General features: G+C 35.5%; 1 protein-coding gene across 4 annotated transcripts in view; it reads right to left on the bottom strand.

Annotated features, from left to right (window-relative positions):
* Positions 1 to 18,608, bottom strand: part of PARP8 (poly(ADP-ribose) polymerase family member 8) — a 172,765-nt gene that overhangs the window by 24,351 nt on the left and 129,806 nt on the right. For all 4 annotated transcript variants that reach the window (XM_032415219.1, XM_032415218.1, XM_032415221.1 and 1 more), the window contains 3 exons: positions 9,364 to 9,456; positions 1,699 to 1,824; positions 181 to 246 (listed from right to left, as the gene is read on the bottom strand). In XM_032415219.1, coding sequence (XP_032271110.1) covers positions 181 to 246; positions 1,699 to 1,824; positions 9,364 to 9,456 — 285 coding nt within the window. The remainder of the gene's footprint in view (positions 1 to 180; positions 247 to 1,698; positions 1,825 to 9,363; positions 9,457 to 18,608) is intronic.

The following is an 18,608-nucleotide window of genomic DNA, read 5'->3' as shown; positions in this document are numbered from 1 at the left end:
GTAATTTAATCAAAACATCCTAGTACAACACAATTTTAATTTTTGACATATTTTAATTATACTCCCATCTAATAGAAAAATCTACATTTCATTACATAGCCAGTACTCTCAGACATTTTTAAAATATGATTTCACTCAAGCAAAACTGAACTGTACAAGACCACAAGATGATACACTTACTTGTGTCATTTCTCTAATAGAAGTTATGCTATCCAGTGCTTTCATTACTCGATCATAGTTCTTCTTCTGTTTGAATGGAAAAAAAAAAACAGTATTCACTATAAGCCTTTGCAAGCTATGTGTTACTGGAGAAACATATTTTCCCTGTACGTGGATTTCCCATCAGAGTCGATTTGAAAGCAGTGACTGGGTTGTGTCCATAAAAGGGAAGGCTTTAATAAGATGATTCTAGGATGTAGGATATATAACTGAGTTAGAGGGAAGAAAAAAGAAAACAATGCCAATCCTAATATAAGTACATAAAATCATGTTTAGTCTATAGGGGGAGAACTATAAATATAAAAAAGATATTGTGCTCTTGATTCTTTGTGTCACCAAAAAGATTAAGCCATGATGAATAAAGTAAGAACAGAATCCTTCTAAAATACAAAAATCCACTTTAAGTCTTACAATATCATTTTGCTTTTATTTTCTTTTGATTGAAAGATTGTTACCAAAAGAGTATGACTAGTGAGTGTATCAATGACACCACACACTTAACTGATAATTCATCTTTTTTGTTTTTTTTAAGATTTTATTTATTTGACAGAGAGACACAGCGAGAGAGGGAACACAAGCAGGGGGAGTGGGAGAGGGAGAAGCAGGCTTCCCGCGGAGCAGGGAGCCCGACGTGGGGCTTGATCCCTGGACCCTGAGATGACCTGAGCCAAAGGCAGATGCTTAACGACTGAGCCACCCAGGCGCCCCTGAAATTCATCTTTAAGTATACTCTAACTATGTGTACTCTTGCCACTTATGAAGGAAGGAAAGCTTTTCCAAGGACATTTTATATAGCCATTGTGTCTACAAAATGATTTCAAGATGAATAGTAAGAGAAACTAAGGCAATTTTAGCTCTCATGCAATTTGAAAATTTTGCTATTTCAGAAGGATTCTGCCTCATCTCCACAAATATTTATAAAACTGTTTTCTCAAGGAATGCCAGTTGATCGACAATATGGACTAAACTTTCACTAATCTTCAGGTAACTAGGGAAAAGGCAAGGGATGATTAAGTAAAAATACAAAAGAAAGCAAAAATCAGTCCTTTTACCCACAACCCTTAAAATTACCATGAGGTTACATTAAGCGAGACTCTCAAAACTATATAATGAAATTAATCATATCACCATTACTACCCAGTTTATTACTGCTATTTACCTGCCTTTCATGCAGATGGGATGTGTAAAGATTGCAATTTGAGAGGATGAAATGGGTCTAGTTTCATAAAGATGAAGTTCTGAAAGTGATTTTAAAAGATGAAAGGACAGGGGAAATAATAGGATATGGGAAAGACTGAAGGAGGCAGTAAATAGAGTTTGTGGGAAAAGAATGGTATTTATTAAATGGATAGAGTCTACCACAGGTCAGAGATGGGCCTGATGAGGGAGTGAGTTAGACGGAAAGAGGGAAGCTGGCAGCTCTAAAATCTCAGCTGCTGTTACAGGGGGCGGGAGGGGCGTATGAGGAGAAGTACTCACCCTGGGGTTGAAGGCCAGCATCTGAGGATCATTAGGATCCACCACAGAAGGATATGGCTCGAAAATGACAACTTTTCTAGGAGATTCCAGTGCAGACCTACACATGGATACTAGTAGATCTACCACCTTGAAACACATACATAAGAGAGTTAGCATCCTTCGCGATTCAGCGCGTGCTTTGCCATTGCTCCTCCCGCTCGTGGTTGCGGAAGTTAAGTAGGAAAATCTCAAAACTGCTATCAACTTTGAGGCTTCAGACCACAGTTGACCAAACCTGACCATTAACTTCAAATGACTGACATGTGTTGCTTCCGATAACGTCCTAGTATCTCTTTGTCATCAACTCTCTACTATGCTCTCACATTGCTCTAGGTTCTATGGCAGACATGCACAAGAAAGACAGGTCCTCTCTTTCATGGAATTTACATTCTAATGGAGAAGATGCATAACCAAATAATCAGTTAAATATATGCTCAGATACATTTCTGGTAGTGTTGAATGCTGTAAAGTTTAAGCAGGTGTTAGAGACTAAGGCAATAGGGAGTGCTGTTTCAGAGTGGCTAGGAAGGTGGTGATACTTCAACAGAGACCCAGAGTGAAGACAGAGAACGAGATAGAGCTCTGGGAGAAACTATTCCAGGTGATGGAACTGCAAATTCAGGAGATGAGTCTGACGTGTTCCAAGAACAGTAAAGCTCCTGACATCATCTTACTTCTTCCTACTCTCTGCCTCAGGCCATTCATGACCTTTGGTATGCTAAATATGATGGCTTTATTTCTATGTTCTTCTGTGACCTCTTAACACAATTTACTAAGGGGCAGTGTCACTTAACAGTTAGGAGCAAAGCCCCCCTTCTCCAGTTCCCAAAACAATATGCTTCTCAATCGAGAAAACGGACACTGTCTAAATGGAGAGAGGGCGCCCGAACGGACACATCGACAGTGTGAAGATAAGGGACATCATAAGGAAAGCAGTGGACTTAATCTTTATAGAGAAAAATATTTCTAGAAAGCTTTTAGACAGGCATTTAAAAAATGTAGAGTAAGAGTAAAACAATTTTTGATTCTTGTGGTTCATGGGAGGGGCACTGTGACCTAATGACCATGCACTCACTATGTTGTGTGTATTCTCACAAAACACACCCACCCAATCACAGCATCCAGAACTTCCAGTGACCTAAAATAATCAGCAACACTCAAGCCATTGGGTATATGATCTATAAGAAACCCTTCCCGAAGTACACAGACATACACCCCACAAGACTCACTCAGAAAACAGTAGAACTGAAAGAGCTACTATGTTTCCAACACACTACACCATTTATATGTGTGTGTGTGTGTGTGTGTGTGTGTATGGTTTCCAAGCAATATATATAATAAAGACATAATAAAATCCTTTTTGTCTTCTGCACCCACACTTACACTCCTTCTACCCCAGACAGATGCACTTTAACCTAGACACAAATTGTTTTTGGCATTTTCTGGTCTCTCAATAAGAGAAAAATCCAAATAAAAACTCCTGAAAAAGAATAATCAGTAAAATAAAACAGCCTTTTCTGGAACTCTGGCGGTGGGGAGGGAATTGGTACTATCTTATAAAAATTTTTAAGAATTACAAGTCAGTATGCAAATGAAGTGTTAGAAAAGTTCATGCCCTTTGCTTTAATAAAGGGTCAAATGATCTTTGATAAGGGTACTAAAACCACTCAGTGGAAAAGAATAGTTTTTTCTATGAATGACAGTGGGAAAACTGGATATCCATATGAAAAAAAAATGAAGCTGGACTTTTATCTTACACCATACACAAAAATTAACTCAAAATGGAATAAAGACCTAAACATAAGACCTTAAACTATAAAATTCCCACAAGAAAACATGAGGGAAAAACTTCATGACATTGGACTTGGCAATGATTTCTTGGCTTGACACCAAAGCACAAACAATAAAAGCAAAAATAGACAAATGGGACTGCATCAAACTTAAAAACTTTGGTGCATCAAAGGACACAATCAATAGAGTGAAACGGTATGGGATGGGAGAAAATATTTGCGAATCAGATATCTGAAAGCGGGTTAATATCCAGAATATATAAAGAATTCCTACAACTCAACAAGAAGAAATCAAATAATTTGATTTAAAAATGGGCAAAAAACCCAGATAAGCAATTCATTAAAGAAGACATACAGATGGCCAACAGCACATGAAAAGATGCTCAACATTATTAATCATCAGAGAAATGCAAATCAAAACCATAATGAGATATCACCTCACAACCATTAGGATTGCTACTATCAAAAAACAAAAACCAAAACCAGAAAATAACAAGTGTTGAGCACATGAAGAAACTGGAGCCTCTGTGCACTGCTGATGGAATTACAAATTTGTGCATCTGCTACAGAAAACACTATGGAAGCCCCTCAAGAAGTTAATAATAGAACTTCCATATGATCCTGCTGGAAGTGACAATCCCACTTCTGGATATATATCCACAATAATTCAAAGAAGGGTCTTAAAGACCTATTTGCATACCCATGTTTACAGCAGCATTATTCACAAGAGCCAAGAGACAGAGGCAACCAAAATGTCCATTGACAGTTGAATGGATAAACAAGATGTGGTATTTTTACATTTTGAAAATTTTGAAAAATTATTCAGCCTAAAAAAGGAAAATTCCATCACATGCTACAACATCGTATCGATAGACCCTGAGGACATTATGCTAAGTGAAACAAACCGGTATAAAATAAACCACAAAAAGACAAATACTGTAAGATTCCCCCAAGAGGTATTTAAAGTAGTCAAATTCATAGAAACAGAAAGTAGAATGGTGATTACCGGGGCTGGAGGAAGGGGGCTACATAAGGGGAGTTGTTTAATGGGTATAGAGTTTCAGTTCTGCAAGGTGAAAAAGTTAATGGAAATCTGTTTCATGACAAGTTGAATATACTAAACACTACTGAACTGTATGCTTAAAAAAGGGTTAAGATAGTAAATTTTATGTTACGTGTTTTTTATCACAAGAATAAAGATACAAATAGATACAATAGTAATAACCTGAACAATGTATCCCTTTCAATCAAATATTTATTAAACACCTTGTGCCAGAAGCATCAAAACAATCAAAACTACCAAAAATTATATGCCTTCTTCTGCCAATAATTTCATCACTGGAGTCAAGTAAACTATAATGAAATAATAGACATAGGGGGTAGAGAATTCAATTAGAGTATTTCTGCTAAATAGATGTTCTAAGCCAACTTAAAAGAAATAGCGTTAACTACCACAGCAAAATCTCATGCTGTCCACCAAAGCCTCCTACTCCTTGCTTCCCAGGTAGAGAGCTATTGACGGGAGGCAGCTGCTCTGCGTGCGACATTTCCACCCCTTTTGTCTATGTAAGGCTGCGTGATTAGTTTTAACCAATGGAACTGGATCGGCAGTGGAAAATGGTGGAGTTGATGAAGAAACAGGTGCACCTTCTTCGCTTTTATCTCTGCCTCTGCTGTATGCCATGTACCTAAGACAGCAGAGCCACACAATGGAATGGGTCCAGTTAACTCAATCATCACACAGAAAGCTGCCCAACAAACATTCTAACTGGACAGTTGTGGGAGCAAGAAGTAAAAATGTGTATCATCTTAAGCCACTGTAATTTTATGATTTATCTGTTACAGAAGTTAGCAGGCAGAATTTTTGAACAAGAAAAGGTCTGTATAACACTGTTTGGATTTGTATTCATTTCCACGTTAATTTTTCCATGGAGTAAAATGTCTACTTTAAAAAAATAAAACATAACAAACGGCTATGCTTTTTTTTTTTTTACCCCAAATCATGTATTTCCCCACTCCCAGCATTTTAAATGATTCTTTTTTTTTTTTTTTAAGATTTTATTTATTTATTTGACTGAGAGAGAGACAGTGAGAGCGGGAACACAAGCAGGGGGAGGGAGTGGGAGAGGGAGAAGCAGGCTTCCCTCTGAGCAGGGGGACCGATGTGGGGCTCGATCCCAGAACTCTGGGATCATGACCTGAGCCAAAGGCAGATGTTTAACGACTGAGCCACCCCGGTGCCCCCCCCTTTTCTTTAAGTAGGCTCCATGCCCAGAATGGAGCCCAACATGGGGCTTGAACTCACGACCCTGAGATCAAGACCTAAGCTGAGATCAAGAGTCTGATGCTTAACTGACTGAGTCACCCAGGTGCCCCAAAATGAAAGACTGTTAATGGGATCTTAGCACATAATGGTGAGTGCTATAGTCAGCAAGTTCCAGACATCTTTCTTCTTACACTGAATAATATAATTGAAGAGGCAATCTGGAGGCTAAGATACTTAGGATAGAGAAATACAGAATTCAAACAATGGGAATTAGGCCACTTGATGAGCGAGAAAAGGTCAGTGGGTTTATAGAATCACATGCTTCCAAAGGCCATTATATACAATCCATCTGGTAGAGCAAGACTCTCAACCCTCCCTTGCAGGTAAGGAAGACCCTGGAGCACTTGCAAATGAGAAAATTCAGGTCCAGGTGAGTAAGAAAGGCAAGTGCAAGAGTGACCTACAGATATATAATGTATTCTGGAAAATAGGTGAATTTAAAATTGAAGATCAATGGCTTTCAAACATTTCAATATTGATCCCTTTTTTTTTCTAAATAAAATCTTGTATGAGCGCTGTGAATTGTGTAAGACTGTTGAATCATAGACCTGTACCTCTGAAACAAATAATACATTATATGTTAAAAGAAAAAAAAAAAGAAGAAGAAGATAGCAGGAAGGGAAGAACGAAGGGGGGGAAATCATCGGAGGGGGAGATGAACCATGAGAGACGATGGACTCTGAGACAAACAAACTGAGGGTTCTAGAGGGGAGGGGGGTGGGGGGACAGGTTAGCCTGGTGATGAGTATTAAAGAGGGCATGTACTGCATGGAGCACTGGGTGTTATACGTAAACAATGAATCATGGAACACTACATCAAAAACTAATGATGTAATGTATGGTGATTAACATAACATAATAATAAAAAAAATAAAATAAAAATAAAAAATAAATAAATAAAATCTTTTATGAAAGCTCAACACAAATAAATAAAATGGAGCTGTTTTGGTTGAAACAGTATATGGGGGCTTGGAATCCTAGCTGCTGAGACACTCTCATTCCAGTCCAGCTTCCTGCAGTGTCCCTTTAAGGACGGTTCTTGCAACCTCAGAGAACCACTTAAAATGCAGGAGTCAACAGATGCACCAGGACTACTGAGATACAGTTTCTTTCTGTCTAGAAAGAGAATCAGTTTCCATGTAATCTTTAGAATTATAACCAGAATATTGTGTACTTGCTTTAAAGTAGTGAAAAGAATATTCTGCTTCAGATAGAATCACTAAATTGATATGATCGAGTAACTGTGTTTTGTAACTATCATTATAAAATCCAAAATTAACTTCTCTTTAACAACCATTATTTTTTGAGAGGTATCTATAATAAGCGGGGGGAAAAAGCACCTAATATTCTGTCAATCTAGCCTACTGTTAGCATGATGTTCATTTTCCTTCTAATTATTTCTTAGTTCCAGGCTCTAACTCCTTCCCTTTTCACATCGTCTGAGGGACAATTTACATCCACTAAAATGCACAGATGTTAACTTTACCACTTGAAGAATTTTATATATATATATATATATATATATATAATATATAATATATAAATATATATAATGTATATAAAATATATATTTTATATATAATATATAAAATATATAATACATATATACCCACATACCTATTCATGTATGTATACATGTATGTATATTCACAAACATACACACATCTGTGTAAAGCTTAATCATTTTTACATAGCTATGTTTTAGTGTATGTGCTGCTGAATCGAGCACTTCAAATAGCTATAAACAGCATATATTTAAGTATCTTTTTTTTTTTTTTTGAGCAGTATTAGTTCCAATTGATGAGAAAAACTTCCACATTTCAAAAAAAAAAAAAAAGGAAAGAAAGGAAAAAGATCCACCATGGTCAGATACATTTGAGAAACCCTCCAAGTACTGGCTACTTATTTTCTTAGTTTCAGGGATTCTGAGAGCCTTTAATATGCAAATATGTGCATGTTAGCTGTAGGGGCGATATTAAGCCATATTTCTGAAATTTAATCATGGAATCTTTTTTTCCACATTACATATGATCAATGCTATACTGTTTGTATTATTGTTCATTTATAATTCATTATATCATAACTGTTTTCCTTAATATTTCTTCAAGTGGATGTACCTCCATTTAGGTAATCAGTGAAATGATTAGGTTAACAGGATGTATGTACATCCACGAGGCCTGTGCTAGTCTATATTAACTGCTGTACTTTCATCTGGAGTAATGCCTGTTAATTCTAGACATTCGATACTTGTTGAACGAATGTCTGTTTTATAGTCATTTTCCCCCATCCATCTTTGCAAATTTTGTAAGTAACAGACTGGTAATTCTCTTCACATTTAGCTTCCTGTTGATTTTAGTAAAGCTGAATATTTTCTTATGTTTCTTTACTAACTGTATTTGTGAATCGTGTGTTCATTTCCTCTATTAATCTGTTATAGTCCTCATGTTTTTCTTTTCAAGTTTTATGTGCTTTTATACAATTATGTTTGAGGCAAAACAAATTTTCTCATACTTAGCTCTTAACATTCACTATTCTTTCAAGTAAAAAACGTCAAGTATGTATGGCAAAACTCTTCTTTAAGCCACTAGGAATTTGTTTTACACACAGTGTAAAGGGCTAAGCTGATTTTCTCCCCCATGTTGCAGGTCATTTCTTCCCACCTCACTTACTAAATCATTTTAATTTTACAATGTGACATGATGCTTCCTTTGAAGTCTATTAAATATATTTATAATTTGATCTCTTTGGGGGATTATCTGCCATTCTATTCTTTGCCAGGACTGCATTTTTTTAAAAAATATAGGATTGCATAATATGTTTTTGTATATGGTCGGTCTAGCCTCCCTTAATTAACATTCTTTTCTTTTTTTTTTATGTTTTCTCTGATTTTTTTTCTTATAAATTTATTAGGAAGTTAGGTTCCATAAATAAATTTTAAAAAAGCAATTGAAATTTTGATGGAATTCATGAAGTAAATTCTGGCATCTTTAGAATTTATTTTTTTCCTTGCAGAAACATGGAATGCTTCTCTACTTCCAAGCTGTTTCATTCGTTTTTATATTTTTCTTCCTATGTCATAAACACTGCTCTTGCAAAATTGGATGCTTTTCCTTATATGTTCGGCCCTTCATCTTTTCACCTAAGTTTTTAAAAATAAATTGGCTTCCATTTTATGGCACTATAACTTTACAAATAAATTTTACATAATGCATGTGCAAGGGTTTCAATATTTCAACTTCACCATGACAGAATCACAGTTATTTTTCAAACACAAGAAAGTTGGCTTAATTTCTTCCCTCGGCAACTGCCAAATGACAAAACACTCACTAGATACAGATAGCAAAATTCAGTTTCCAGCTAAAAAAAAAGAATCAAATGCCAGCTTGCTTTTTAATCTAATGTCAAACTATCAAAAATGTGTCCAAAAGAAGAGCAGACTGATGGTAACTAGTGGATCAGAATAAATTTTTCAAATCAAAATCAGGACTAATTAGCACTGTGTGCTCCTACCTGAGCTCCGGTTGCTATCTCATCAGCAGCTTCGTTCATTACTCCCAGGGTTTGAAAAGCAAACACACACAGCTCTCGCTCACACACAGTGGGCTACAAAAGAAAGGGCAATCAGTTACAACAGTTTTTTCCATTTCCCAATTCCTAAATTAATTTTATGACATTCCATTAAATATCTAAAAAAAAAAAAAATGTGAAGTTTCAGAATGTTAAAAAGAAGGGAATCATAGGACCCTATTTAACAAAAGTTAAATTTCTAAATTTGGGTAACAATTTAGGAAAATAATCATCTAGTGATATGGAGTCACAAATACAAGAAATTCATTTCAAATAGTTGTAGGTGCTTGCACTTAGAATTTTTAGCAATAGATGGAAAATCCATCTCTCCTACTTAATACACATTTGTACCTGAGATGTATTAAAAAAAAAAAAAAAAAAAAGCAGACACCTAAGCTGGTGATATACTAAAAAATGAGGTTAAACCCAACAGCTGTGTAAAACAAATATACCAAGAAGAATTCCACTTTTTCCTAGGTAATTTTCTTTGGAAGGAATAAGCATGATTCTGCTTACTTGCTACCCAGCTCTTGAAAGATTGGTTTTGTTGCAAAGACTTTTGACTTCAATAACCTCCTGAAGTCAACAGCGCTGAAATATACACTCTGCAATTGCTTTGGAAGACTTCTCATCTTTCAAATCTAATACAGTGTCATCTGTCTGATTTATCTTATCTCCCGAGTTACATTGCATTAGGTAGCTGATGAAGCCTGACACGATACAATCCACGGTGCCGCGGCCTGGCAGACAAAAGGCATTTGTTAGTGCCACTGCTCCTACGCTCACTCATTTCCGAGGACTTGGTCTAGCGCTTAACCAGTGGGAAGTATGGTCCTTTGTGGTCCATCCTTCATGTTCAGAATGGGTCCATGCGGTGGCTTTGTGGACATAAGCATGACCGATCACAAACATTTCTGGTTGATGTTTCCCAAAGAGAATTTTAGGAAAAAATCAACTGATACATCCCTTTGTCCACCTTAAAAGGGCAGTTTGATTACATTTCAGAAATGTCAGGAAAAACTACCTACGAGAGGAAATTAATTGGAGAAAGCCCTTCATCCAGACTCAAGCTATATACACACTGCTATATATAGACAGCTATACTTAGAGCAGACTGTTCAATTTCTGCTACTTATTCTTTTCTTAAGTGTTTAACCTATTTTTAATATTCTATTTTTTTGTGTTTATCTATGTGCATGTATGTCTCAACATCAATTTTCCCCAGGGACACTGGTTGTTTCTTTTGTTCAATTTCTGGGAGCATGATATGGTCTGAAATAATAATAGCAATCATTTATTGTACCTTTACCACAGCAACAAACATTATATTGGTGTATAGTGGACCTGTATACAAAAAGAATCCACGGAGAAGATAAACCATGGAAATCATAAAGGGCCCTAAGAATTTATTCATGTACCAGCTACCCAACAACGTTCACTGAGGAAGTAAATAGGGACACAGAAGGTATTTTATTTTTAATACTACTCTCGTCAAATAACCATACATTTTTTGTGAATAAAATCCATCAATCCCAAAGGAATAATAGGATAAAGCTTATTTAGTGTATACAAGTAATAACTGATTTTATTTTTTCATTTGAACTTTGGCAATCAATTATACTTATTTTGTGATCATCCAAATATATATGTATGTATGTACATATGTACATGTGTATTCACAAACAGATTCCAGGGAATGTTTTAAAACAATAGAAACTATCTTTTACAGTACCAAGTTGTTGCTTTAAACAATGGAAATTAAAATGAAATAAAATATCTCACACTCCACTAGATTGGATGGATAAATTTTTAAGATTTTAATATAGGAAAAATGTCTAAGACTGAAGAAAAAATAGAATATTCTTACATATCTCTATCACACTTTGTCCCCAATCTTAAGTATTCATGTGCCACCCTGATTTTGTCTCAAATGATTTTTACCAATTTCACCCTGACCTCCTACTTTTTTTTTTTTTTGTCTTGGGTAACAAATGAACAACATTTCAATGCTTTCTTCTGTATTTCCATTTCATCCTCTTCCCAGACCTGATTATATTCAAATCTCCAAATCACATGGACTTGCCAACTGACCCATTACTTTTTTTTTTTAAGGATTTTATTTATTCATTTGAGACAGAGAGATACAGAAAGAGAGAAAGCATGAGCAGGGGGAGACGGAGGGGGGAAGCAGACTCCTCACTGAGCCAGGAGCCCAACGTGGGTCCCAGGACCCGGAGACCATGACCTGAGCCGAAGGCAGACGTGTAACCATCTGAGCCACCCAGGTGCCCCTGACCCATTACTTTAAATAGTAAACATGCATTCCTAAAGATAAAGCTATGGCTTGATTACTTTATGGACACTTCTTTTCTTTCCTTCATCTTTTTGGTTGAAATGTATAAGGCTGATTTATAGGAATATACGGTTACTGCAACTATTTGAAGAAGGAAATCAGGTACCCTAGAAAACTTTGGGGGGAAAAGGGCAATTTCGCTACCACACTAAAAAATTAGAAATACACATTACATTCTTATAATTTTTATCTTCCCTTTTTTTAAATAGCAAATATAGAGGTAGTAATATGGTGATTAATTTATATGCTATATTAACACCAAACTAAGTAAATACTAGTGAATCTTTAAAATAACAATTCTATATCTATTGCTCATTTTTACTAGAAAGTTCAAGACAGCATTTGAGATGTAAATCAACTTAATTTTGAGATAAACATTTACAAACTAGATTTTGTAAACTTTTGACCCTCCCTTCTCCCATGTTTACCCACATTTTATTTGAGAAGTTGAAAATGTCAACACAAGATAGCACACGAAAACAAAGTTCTCAAGTCATATTAAGCAATCAAGATTAGATGTCTCGTTGCTCACAGAAAGGATATCTTATTCAAAAAAGAGAAACCTAATCATTCTTCCCTAATGAAACATAAGTAATTATATTGTGGGTTAGCGTTCTCCCATGTTAGCTGACTCTCAGCTAATCCCCCACCCCCAACATATTCTGCTATTACTATACCATTTATACAGAAAGCTCTAGCATCAATTAAAAATGGAATGTAGGTGGGGCACCTGGCTGGCTCAGTTGGTAGAGCATGCAACTCTTGATCTTGAGGTTGTGAGTTCAAGCCCCACATTGAGTGTGGAGATTATTTAAATAAATGAATGAATGAATGAATGAATGAATAATAACATATACCCCCAATTTTTTTAAGTATTAAGAAAAGAGAACATAGTCATTTAATAGCTATTACTGGATAAATGTAATGATGTGTCTTACTACACATAATTTAATACAAAGCATATATGCCTAAATATAACCAAATGTGTACATCATTTATGAATTCATTTTTTAGTTTACAATCATTAAGTCTCAATTTGTAAAATATTACCAATTCTTAATGTTATTGTATTGTCCTCAAGCAATTAGTTCCTATAATTTGAACTGTAAAACCATGACAAGTCCCTCTTGCCATCCTACATACATAATTTTTTTGCAATATAATATTCATTATGCACCATTTAAACACAGGGATAACTTTATATGTCCCTAAGATTTATTTTAGAAGTTTTAAAGCTAAGACAAATACATTTTAAATTTTAGTTGAATCAAAACCATTTAAATGTGTGCAATGAAAACGTATTTCAAAAATGGTGAAGCCCTAAAGAATATTTTAGAAACTAACTGCATTTTAGAAACTTTGTGTCTTCAATGAATTTAAATTACTTCCTACTAAAAACAGAAATGATAAAACTCAAGAGAATCTAGCTATGTACTTATATATAGCATGGTGTAGGTGAGAGGTTTTCAAACCTTTTCTGCCATGCTCTTTCCATTCAAACAAAATTTTTCATGTAAGCCCAATATATAGAACAGATAAAAAGTGGTGATTGTTCCAATGGGGGCAGATGCGCACAGTTCAGTTTTCCTGTCTGTAAAACAGGGATAAAAAAATCACATCTAGCGAACCAGGTTGATAAGAAGACCAAGAAAGAGAACCAAGTAAGATAAGGTTTAGAAAAATCTCCCTGAGGTATACAGAGCTGTTTAAATATTAACAATATTAGGTAACTTGGATAAGCTATACCTTCTACTTGTTTCAACCCAATGTGTATACAAAAATAAGTGTTTAATAAAAATTTTCATTAAAGCTTATTATGAAATCGTAGTTTTATTTTCATATCCATAGTTTATTGAAACCCTTAATTAATTGTTAAAATTGTTCTTGCTAAAAGAGAAATGAGCAATGTAAATAAAATTCATAATTAAAAAACTAGGGTCGAAAACATATGAGAATAATTAAGAATAGCTACCAGAAATTCAAAACCTACAAGCCTTTATTAGCTCTTTGTATTTCTGATTTTATAGTCAATGCTTCCTGTTCTTTTCATGGTTTGGAAGAGAGACACATTCAGGGCAGGGATGGGGGGGAGTTCACTGTCCATCAAGAAAGACAGGAATCCCACAGAGATCAAGACAGATTTATAGTAAAGATAGGCTCATGCCTGTTTAAGTTTCAACACAGTGTTCCCTATTATCTCATACAACTAAAGTTGTTGTTTGAGCCTTAAAACCAATTTCTTTCTACTCATTTTGGATGTGAAAAAAATCATATTTCTGAACTAAAGTGTTTGGTATAATTATTATTTAGCCTGTATTTCAAAAATTGAAATCTTATTTCTGTGGCATGAGGTGGGGGATGCGAGGAGGAGGTGAGGAGGGAACAGGATGTGCTTTTCCATCCATTCTTCAAATATTAAAGTCAGACCTAAATACAAGAAGACCTACCTGTTTTACTCTTAGGAAGTAAAATGGGACATATCAAGGTTTTACCTACATGTTCAGTTTCTCAATAATTTTCATGGGAATGCCTTAAACTTATGACCAAATTATAACTGGGTGTCATTAATTTCACTCTGAAAATAAGAACTTAGTTACAAACATTTATCTAAGGTCCACAGCTCAGGTTTCTCAGCTGATTTTGCTTCAGTAGGACTGGGCATTATTCTCCAACAATGATACAAAAATCTCAAGCCTCATCAGTGCATTCATAGCAAGCAATCTGGAATATTTTCACATGACAGGAGAAGAAAATGAGATCATAATTTTCATATCATATGTTGATCTGGGAAATGGGAAATTCTACTAACCAGGGACATACAGAATGATTGCCAAGTACCAATGATAAACTTCTAAACACAGAGACCCCAATCCTTACAACCATTGTGGTTTTCTCCAACCCAATTCAGCAGCACTTGTGCAGGTTCAAAGAAGAAGACAAAGTTGCATTGATCATGGCGTTCAGTGTGAGTATAACAAAAAGACAAGGACACTGGGAAGGAAGAGGCTGAGAAAACAGTGGTGAGTCTAGCAATAAATCCTTATTTTTGTGTTTTCCAAAAACACTGGATGAAGACAAAATCAACATTTTAAAGCATCAACAGTTTGCTGCATTAATACTCTAGTTGACTGCAAAATGTAGAGAACTACTGATTGGGTTTGGGTTTGGTTCTCTGATCATGATCCAAACTGCACTGCCACACAGGAAATCCAGGACTCTAATAACAATCCTTGTGATGTTAATGTGAGTTTTGTGCATTTTCAAAGTATTACCTGTCAGGCCTCACGCCTGGGAGTGACATTTATAACCTTTGTGCACAAAGAGAGAAGTTGGTCATTGTGGTATTTCTAAATCAGGAAGCAGGGTAGTTACCGGTGGTGCAGAAAGTATGACATGCTTACCCTGACCTCTAAGTGACAGAACAGTACAAGTAGTGACCAAAATGTTAGGACTTCTGGAAAGTGGTAGTAAAGGGCGACTTACATCATTCAGTAAATAATCATGCTTAGAGAAAAGAGAAAAAAATAAGATACAGTTTGAATTTTGAAAGAGAGAGATCTAACAAATGTAATGAACATTAGGCAGAGAGTTCTATGGGACCCCGAGTTTTATCTGACCTACTTAATCACCCACTGGGATATAACTTCTCCTCGTCACATCTCTAGGAGTTATTACAGTTGTAATGTGTCATCTGAGCTGAATAAATGGTCAATGATTCGGTATAGTGATTAATACTCCAGAAGAAATTTTATGCATAATAATTTTATACATTTCTATTAAAATTACAGTAAAACTTCTTGCAATATAAATGTGAGAGATACAGAAAAAAATGAGTATGCCGGATTTAGGTTAAATATCTGTTTAAGACAATCAAAAGGCAGTTTTTTTCTGTTTACTTCTCTTCCTTTGACTTCCATTTCCTGATTTGTGTTTACTTCTCTTCCTTTGACCTCCATTTCCTGATTTGATTTCAGCTGTCATTTATCTTACTATTTAAGAAACCAAAGTAGGTTTTCTGATTTCCTTGGGTATCAGTCTGAATCCCAGCAAAATAAAACCAGCGGATAACCAGCTATATACTTATTTAGAAAACATCGTTATTTACATAAGCGCTTCCACTTCTAGAAAGAGACCACCAGCTTCACTGGTGCAGAATAAAACAGTTACTTAAAGTAAAACAAAAATTGAATCAAGGCACAGAGAATACTGATAGCAATCAGGGTATTTCTATCACTTACTATGGGAATGAACTGCCAGTAACTGAACCACAAGGACCACAACACATGCAGTAAATTTCCAGGATGTAAAAGTAGTCAGTTCAAGTACATGAGTCAAGAGTAGCATCATGATTAAGAACTGTGGCCTTGGTGCCATTCTGCCAGGGTTCGAATCTTGTCTCTATCACTTACTAGCAATGTTGATAGTAAATAAATTACTGTTCTCCTCATCTGTAAAGCAGGGCTAATAATAATAATACCCACCTCACAGGGTTATCATGAGAGGATTAAATCACATAATCCATGTAAAATGATTTGAAACACATGATCACATAAAAGGCACTCAAAAAGCAAGTGCCATTAATAACTTTACTACTATTTTCTGGAGTGAAGATCACATTGCCAAGGATCAAGCAATAGATCAAGATCCACAGACGAACACTAACAAAATAAAGATGGACCTCCTGGTGGGATAAACTGAGATGACCAAAGGATTCTCCTTATTCTCATCATAACTACACAGTTCCATGTATCACATAAAAATAACAAACTTGCACAAATTTTTAATAAATAAAGGCTGATTTAGTTAATTTGGGTTTCAGAGTAACATTGTATCTCTTTGAGAAAAAAGCTGGCTGATAGAGAATAGTGTATTGGTGGCAAGATAAACTTTTTGTATATGTTTTCCATAAACAAGTAAAATAAAACAAATATATCATAGACCTTGACAAAAGATCATGATCATAAATGGTTATTACATGTTTCTTAAAGTATAAATCCTGAAATGCAAACAAGTGCTGACAAAATTGTCTCTTTCTAGGCTTTATAATTTGTCTTTTCAAACATATATTCCCAGGAACAGGACAAATTTTTCTTAAAAAGTACCACAGAATCTAGCATGGTGCCTTATACTTAGGAAGCCTTCCATAAGCATTTATGATGCAGTTTTGAAATCAGGCAGAAATAAGCTGAAAGTACAGCTTCTACCCATACTAGCTGGGTGATGCTGAACAAATTGCTTACCCTCTTTTCGATCTTAATCCTCTTATTTGCACCATGAGCCCGAAAATACATAAACCACAAGCGTTTTGTGAAAATCAAATAAGGAAGCAGTATGCAAAATATCTATCTGTACAGTGTCTAGCACACGGCACTCATGTCATCTGCAAATGGAGATCGTTCTAGTTTTTCCTTTCCGATCTGGATACCTTCTAATATTTTTTTTTACCTAATTGCCCTGGTTATAACCTCCAGTGCAAAGTTGATAAGAGTGACAAGAATAAACTAACTCAAAAATAAATTTATCCAAGGATGTACAAGACCTGAACGATGAAAACTACAACATAGTGTAGAAAGAAATTTTTAAAGGTCTAAATAAATGGAAACATTTCCTGTGTTCCTGGATTGGAGGGGTTAAAATTGTTAAGACAGCAATACTTCCCAAACTGGCCTACAGATCCAATGCAAACCTGTAAAATTCCAGCTGCCTTTTTTTGCAGAAATGAACAAGCTGACTTTAGAATTCATATAGAAATGCAAGGAACCCCAAATAGTGAAAACAATCTTATAAAAGGAAAATTAAGTTGGAGGACTCACACTTCTTGCTTACAAACTTAATGCAGAGCTACAGTAATAAAGACAGTGTAGCACAGATGTAAGGATACACATACAGGTCAGTGGAATAAAATTAAGAGTCCAAGTAAACTGATACATCTATAGTCAAATGATTTTCAACAAGGGTGCCACAATCATTCAATGGAGAAAGAAGGTCTTTTCAACAAACAGTGCCGAGGCAATTGGATAGCTACATAACAAAAGAATTAATTTAGAACCCAACCTCACACCATATGCAAAAATTAACTCAAAAAGGATCAATGACTTAATTCTAAGACAGAAACTATAAAACACATAAAAGGAAATATAGGTGTAAATCTTTGTGACCTTGGATTAGGCAACAGTTCAATTGATAAATATGGACTCCATTAAAATTAAAAACTTTTGTATGTCACAGGACGCATCAAGAATGTGAAAAGAAGGGCGCCTGGGTGGCTCAGTTGGTTAAGCGACTGCCTTCGGCTCAGGTCATGATCCTGGAGTCCCGGGATCGAGTCCCGCATCGGGCTCCCTGCTTGGCAGGGAGTCTGCTTCTCCCTCTGACCTTCCTCCCTCTCATGCTCTCTCTCTCTCATTCTCTCTCTCTCAAATAAAGAAATAAAATCTTTAAAAAAAAAAAAGAATGTGAAAAGAAAACCTAATTCTTTTCTAATCCTAACGAAATAGGAGAGAATATCTGCAAATCACACATCTAATAAAAATCCAGTATTCAGGGTATATATAAAGAACTTTAATAACTCAACAACAACAAAAAAGAAATAATCCAATTAAAAATGGGCAACGAATATAAAGAGATGTTTCTCCAAAGAAGATGCACAAGTGGCCAATAAGCACATGAAAAAATGCTCAAAATCACTAATCATTAGGGAAGTGCAAATCTGAGCCACCATGAAATACCACTTCACACACACTCAGATGGCTGTAACTGGGGTGGAAAAAAAGGAGAATCACAAGTGTTGGAGAAGATGGAATTGGAACCATCATACACTGCTGGTGGGAATATA

Source organism: Phoca vitulina, unplaced genomic scaffold (genome assembly GCF_004348235.1).
Source record: "Phoca vitulina isolate PV1807 unplaced genomic scaffold, GSC_HSeal_1.0 scaffold17, whole genome shotgun sequence".
Classification (NCBI taxonomy): domain Eukaryota; kingdom Metazoa; phylum Chordata; class Mammalia; order Carnivora; family Phocidae; genus Phoca; species Phoca vitulina.
The sequence above is the reverse complement of the archived record's forward strand: the minus strand, read 5'-3'. Positions and strand labels throughout refer to the sequence as shown.